Source organism: Nelumbo lutea, chromosome 1 (assembly GCF_056320005.1).
Source record: "Nelumbo lutea isolate HS-2025 chromosome 1, American lotus-T2T, whole genome shotgun sequence".
NCBI lineage: Eukaryota > Viridiplantae > Streptophyta > Magnoliopsida > Proteales > Nelumbonaceae > Nelumbo > Nelumbo lutea.
In genome coordinates, this window is record NC_142684.1 from 159,755,182 (window position 1) to 159,761,768 (window position 6,587).

The 6,587-nt window shown below is 46.4% G+C and overlaps 1 protein-coding gene across 1 annotated transcript; it reads left to right on the top strand.

Moving 5' to 3' along the window:
* Nucleotides 1-4,910: 4,910 nt before the first annotated feature.
* LOC148878704 (ferritin-like catalase Nec2) lies at nt 4,911-6,369 on the top strand. Its single transcript, XM_088965756.1, has 3 exons — nt 4,911-5,304; nt 5,454-5,679; nt 5,783-6,369. The coding sequence occupies exons 1-3, from the start codon at nt 4,970-4,972 to the stop codon at nt 6,158-6,160; spliced, it is 939 nt and encodes a 312-aa protein (XP_088821882.1). The 5' UTR covers nt 4,911-4,969; the 3' UTR covers nt 6,161-6,369.
* The last annotated feature ends 218 nt before the right edge of the window (nt 6,370-6,587 follow it).

The following is a 6,587-nucleotide window of genomic DNA, read 5'->3' on the forward strand; positions in this document are numbered from 1 at the left end:
TATCGGGCCCCCCTCCTTGGTAAAACACTAGAAGGAGGTGTTCTTCTTTGTGCACTACCTACCCGTGGGGCTAGCCGTTTCCCGTCAAGCTTTCAACCCCGAGGACCAAAGTGAAGGCGCCGGTCAAGGCTGAGCTATCTAGGGAGGAGTTAGAGGCCATCAGGCGGATAGACCCAAAGCACATGTAGTGTATGCTTGGTTGAAACATTAAACCTAGACCATTTTTCCAATTACGCCCTAGACCTTGGAGATTAATAGGCAAAATTGGAAAGTTACACATAACCCGTAGACTTGATTATGATACTGCACTAAATGTTGTATTGGGCTGTCTTTGATATGCCAATCAATGAGATCCATTGAGGGTCAAAAATTGGGTATGTTGGGGTAGTCTGAGAATTCAATTAAGTGGGTGATTATAGTGATAGGATCCACTCCTTTGTCAGACAAAATGAATGATAGGGTTTACACTCTCTCAAATGGAAACCTAAATTGCCGGCAGTGGCTTTCAAGTGTGTTTGAGATTTGGTTTTGCAAAATTTATATGTATATATATATATATTGTGTTTTATGAAAAATGTTTGCAAAATGTTTTAATTCCTGGGATCCATCTGAGTAGAGAGTGTGAGACTGCACCTTGTAGCCAGGGGAGAGGTCATTCCCTATCGGGCAATGCTTTATCATTATGGGCTAAGAGGTTAAGTGTAAGAAACCATTAAGGGCTAATTACTTGATGGGCTATATCTTATTTTAGTCCATTATCCTTGGTTTTCATAGGATGACTGAATTCAAGGATCATTTAAGTGTAAATGTTGGGCCCGTTTTGAACCCATAGTGATGTGTTCAAGGGTTCATTGTGTTTAGCACTGAATTTGACTAGGCCTTAATGCAATTTTTCAAAACATAGGGGATTCGATTCCTAGAAGGATTAGGAAATTTTTGAAATTTCACCCAACTATCTAGCATGGTTCGACCATCCATATGATGGATCCTAACCCTTTCTTCATCAATAGCAGCAGCACTGTCTTGAGGTCACAAACCCTTGATCGAGCAAGAGATCAAGGCTGGTTGAGGGAGACATGGTGGACATTGGTTGCGACAGGTCCCCACCGGGGTCCGTGCCGTAGAGAGGTTTTGAGATCCCATCTCCAAGTCTGGTAGAGCCGGTAGTTGAGATGTATAGACCGAGTTGGAGTGTTCGGTTGGAGGACACTTTGGAGACTGAGGGCGTGCCTAAGCATTTGGCTAGGGGCATTCTGCTACATGGCATCCAAAGAGATATCAACGATTGCACGATCGGGGTGCTGGAGAGTGCGTCCATCCAGGAGTCCATTGTAAGATTTTTGTACTGTCTTCTCTATTCTTTGGTTTATTTGGTCGTGCTCATTGACTTCATGTTTCTCATGCTGTCTACGCGGTAATGATGTTGGTCGATAGGATGTGCGCCTTTTATCAAATGGCCAAGGCTCAGGAGGGTGAGTTCTTCCATCTGCAGGCAGAGATGGCTGAGCTGAGACAAGTGGCGGCAACCAAGGACGAAGAGATGCGGTGCTTGGAGAGCCATGTTCGTGAGCTCAAGGGGGACTACGACAAGGCGATGAAGGCGGTTGAGTAGGTTGAGGCGAAATTGCTACATGCTGAGGAGGCGGTCACCAGGTACAAGGAGTCTGAGGAGTTCTAGATTGCCCTCGACGATTATGCTATGGATTCCTAGAAGATTGGGTTTGTTTGCTATTAGAGGAAGGTCATGCATGAGCATCTTGAGATCACCGCGGCTGTGGAGTAGTACAATCCCTTTGATGCTAGGTGCCGCCAGCCGAGCAATCTACCCCGAACGACAACACTGCCACCCCCGAGGAGGTGAACCTTGCAGATGGCACGATTGGCCTAGATTGATTCCTTTTTTTTGTTGTTCACAGCTCGGTATGCCGAGCTTATAATCATTGTATGAACCTTTTCATTAATTGAAGTTTGGTCTTTCTACAGAACACTTTCTGTGTTGTATTTCCCTTCTTTTATAAGTTGTTGCACTTTGGAATTAGGTTGGTCGGTAGGGACCATTAGCCGTGCTTTTGTACTTGTCTCTTAGGTTAGTCAGAGTTTCGGACTTGATGCTGTGGCTGGGGTCTTTGACCCTATGGTCTCGATCTCACATTGGCCAAGGTCTTCGATCTTCACTAGCTAACGTCTCGGGCTTAGTGTCCTCAGTCTTATGCTAGTTGAGGTTTTCGGTCTTGGACTTGACGCCAGATGGTTGGATTTTTTGACTTCATGGCCTAGGTCTCATACTGGTCGAGTTCTTTGATCTTCACTGGTTGAGGTCTCCGGCTTAATGGCCTCGATCTCATATTGGTCAAGGTCTTCAGCTTAGTGTTCTCGGTCTTATGTCAGCCAAGTTGCTTCCAAGCTCTCAACGTTGCCATAGAGCTCAGTGGCACCTAGTCTTGGAGAGCTTTACACTCTTTGACTGGGCTAGCCATGGTCCTTGGTTAGCTTTGCTCCAATCTCATGAGGTCATTGCATTACGATCATTGGTCAGTACGGAGTTCGACTGTTGGACTTCGGCCGAGCTGTGTACAGGTGTTTGGTTGTTTATGCTTGAAGAAATTCTTTATTTATTGAATTTGTACAACCTGGTCACCGTTAGTGCTTGATGTCAATAGTGATCAGTACATTTTAATCCTAGCACTCTAGTTCCTCGGGGTAGATCTTTTGGGTCTAGTTTCCCCTTTTAAGGGCCGTCCAGCCCGAGATGATGGCGATGACCCCGACTGGGGGAGCTCGGGCTAGGGGCTCGTCGGCATGATGCAGTTCTTCTCTAGGTTTATGCTCATTGATGTTGATGAATCCACAAAGGTATCCACATTGAACGAGGTCTTCTAGGTGGTGGCGAAGGTCATGATAGCTTTTGGTGTCATGGCCGTGGTCTCGGTGGAAGTTGCAAAACTTGTCTCGATTTCTATTGTTGCCCTGGGTTTTCATCTTCTCAGGCCACTTGACGAGGCTGTGTTCGAGGAGTGTAGTCCGCTCATGATGATTTTCACTACAACTGACTGACTTAGAGCTCGGACCTGAAGGGTCTCGGTATTGAACATCGCCAAGTATTCCCTCGAGGTTTCTCCTTTCCTTTGCCACACTTGCATGAGACTGGCTGACGTCTTCTAGTGCCTTTGGTTGGCGGTAAACTATGTCAGGAATTGCATCTCCAACTGCTCCCAAGAGGATATGGACCATGGAGGAAGGGAGGCGTACCAGGTTCTAGCGAGTTCATGGAGGGTGGCAATAAAGGCCTTGCACATGAGCCCTCTGGAGGAGTTGTGCAACACCATTATTACCTTGTACCCTTCAATGTGATTGTTGGGGTCCGATGCTCCATCGTACTTCTCAAACTGAGGGGGTTGCTAGCCGCCTGGGGGAAGCTCATCAACGATCTCTTGGATGAAGATAGCTCTTTTGTGGGCTGGCTACAGTGCTATTTTAAGGGCCGGGCTGTCGTAGGAGCTGCATTTTTATCTTCTTGGCTGTGCTCCAGTTCGGCCAACCACTCTCTTAGTTCTCTGATCTTGTGTCTCTGTTGGTCGGGGACCATGTTTGCGAAAATTTCCCCTTTCGAGATTGTAGGCTGGTCTTGGACCGAGCTAGATTCAGCTATCGAGATCGGCGGTTTCTGCAGACGTTGGCTAAGCTGTTATTTCGCAGACACTTGAACGGAGTGATGGGATCTACTACGGGCGTCGTGCGCATGAGGCTGGGTTGGGGAGTCAGATCTTCTAGGTGGCTGCGATTGCTCGCGATTGAATTGGGTCCTATGCCTATCTGCATGGTCCTCGGTGCGAGGGTTGACCATAGTAGGTGCCTGTGTGGTAGGGTGAGTTGCTTGGGGGGGGGCATGAGTTGGTTGCTCCAGCGTCTCCATCATGGCTAGGATACGGTTGACTTTCTACTGCATGGCTTGGAATTGAGTTGGGTTGGCCGCAGTTTGATGCTGGGGCTCTCGAGGTGGAGAGTTGTAAAGTGAGCGGGATCCTCAGGATAGGGAACGGACTACATAGCGGTCGGATGTGTTTTTAAGCATGGTTGCTTTAAGTGCACAGAAAGGTGTTTTGTAAATGGATTTTTGTATTCTTCGCATTTACGATGCCAATCTGATGCTGTCCGATCCAAGGTGTTCCGAACCGAGGACACAATCATTTAATCCTACCAACTAGACAAGGCCAAGGTGGAAGGATGAAGCCATGTGTCAATATTTGCAACTAGGAGAAAAGGTCGGAGGCCCGAGGAGTTGTTCCCCTGGTAGGTACTCCGACACTCAAGTTAGTTGGGTAGAGAAAGAAGTGGCTGGGCCAAGTAGGTTGAAATAATGTTGGTCCGGGCCGAAGAGATAGTGTAGAGAGGTATTCAAGGGTATTTTTCCAAAAGTCTCTTACCTCGAGCGATGAATACCTATTTATACTTGGGTGTCTGTCTTCCAGATGGATAGGGCTTCCGGGGTTATCGAGATGAGGGCGTTCGTCGAGGTCTTTGGGAGGTTTCCTCTTCCTCGACAGAGTTAGCTTCCTTGTCCACGTAGGATACTCTTTCTTAATTATGCATGGTGTTGATGTAGTTTAAGAGAATGGACGACTACAGAGATTGCCACGTGGCATCCTTGGCCAACTGAACCATCGCACGAACAATGGAAATGAAAACTTGCTTCAATATAATCAGTCAACCTTCTAATGTAGTCGACACCACCACCATAGTAATAAGACAAATCCGGCGAGAAAGCAGAACTAGTTTACTTTTCAACCCAACCCATCAACAACCACGTGGCTGATCAAACGAGCTCGACCTGGTAAATTACATTGATCTTCTTCCTGAAACAGTGCAAGTAAATATATAAGTTGTGTTACAGATCACACAGAGCCAGAAGACCCTGTACGTAGCACTAGCACAACAACAAATTAAAGCAAGAAAATTAGAAGAAGCGGCCATGGAACTCCACTCTTTCCTCACACCCGCTCTGCTCACTTATCTCATCCTCCTGCTACTCATCCCAAACACTTCTGCTTCTCCTTCGTTTCACCGCCGCAAATCTCTCGGCCGAGTTTCTACATCTGACGTTGATTATCTAGAATTCCCCCTAAATTTAGAGTACCTGGAAGCTGAGTTCTTCTTATGGGGCGCTTTGGGCTACGGACTCGACAAAGTTGCTCCCAACTTAACCATGGGAGGCCCCCCACCCATCGGCGTGAGAAAGGCTTATCTCGATTCCCTTACCAAAAATATCATCACCCAGTTCGCCTACCAAGAAGTTGGCCATCTAAGGTTCTTTTCCATCTTCACTCAAATTAATTAATGACCTTTCGTCATTTTATCTTGTTCATGCCATAACTTTATACTGTTCTCAGTCTGTAATTGGATGAGTTTGGTGATGAATGAACAATTGAAAAGGTAACTTAATCTTACGTACGCAGGGCGATAAAGAATGTCGTCCGTGGATTCCCAAAGCCATTGTTGGATTTAAGCGCTGGATCCTTTGCTAAAGTGATGGATAAGGCGTTTGGACGCAAGTTGCTTCCACCATTCGACCCCTACGCCAATTCACTCAACTTCCTTCTTGCCTCCTACGTCATTCCTTACGTTGGACTCACTGGTTATGTCGGAGCAAATCCTCTCCTCAGCAGTGCTACTTCCAGGAGGGTAAAACATATATCGCTAGTTACAGATTTTGATTGTTAAGCTACGTACTGCATGAAGCACACAGATTTTAATTGGTTGTTAATCTACTACTTTTGCGATGCAGCTCGTTGCAGGTCTTTTGGGCGTAGAATCAGCCCAAGATGCCGTCATCCGAGCATACCTGTATGAGCATGCTTACGAGAAGGTGCATCCATACGGAGTCACGGTTGCAGAGTTCACAATCCGGCTTTCAGTCTTAAGGAACCAACTAGGGAAAGCAGGCTGGAAGGATGAAGGGATCGTCGTTCCACAGGGAAAGGGTGCAGAGGGAAAAATCTCAGGCAACGTGATCGTGGGAGATGACTACTCAGTTTCATATGACAGGACGCCGGAGGAAATCTTGAGAATTGTATATGGGGGCGGAGACGAGCGTGTCCCTGGTGGTTTCTTTCCCAGGGGAGCTGATGGCCGGATTGCCAAATCTTATTTACATAGTGCTTAGTGCTTTAGAACCTCCATTTTTGGTAACTTATAGCTAGAACGCATTGTTTAATGAAAAATTAAAGAGAGCCAAAGTGGTCATTCAGCCACTTGAATGGCTCTAATCTGAAACTTCTTTTTTAGCTTTGGGTTAGCACAAATGTCCTTTGCTTTTCATTACATGCAACCATTATTCTTCTTCTTCTTCTTCTTATTATTATTATTATTATTTCTTATTAAGAAAATCACCCAAGTATTCATCAAAACTTATTTGGCAATCTTGACCCCAACCCATTTGACAACCCACCTGATGGAGCGCGATTCGGCTGGTCTTAGCTGTCCGCTGCCTTGCTTTCGAACGAGGTAGCATGGATCCTAAAACGGGAGAGATGGGAAAGCTCCGGGGGGAACCCGGTGTAGAGGCTCCGAAGCTCAAGTTAGAATCTTTC

Bases quoted from the DNA above. Each gene is read 5' to 3' on its own strand.
- LOC148878704 (XM_088965756.1), top strand. From the start codon at position 4,970: ATGGAACTCCACTCTTTCCTCACACCCGCTCTGCTCACTTATCTCATC. The intron at 5,305-5,453 runs GTTCTTTTCCAT...TTACGTACGCAG, and splicing joins CAAGAAGTTGGCCATCTAAG to GGCGATAAAGAATGTCGTCC. The intron at 5,680-5,782 runs GTAAAACATATA...TTTGCGATGCAG, and splicing joins GCAGTGCTACTTCCAGGAGG to CTCGTTGCAGGTCTTTTGGG.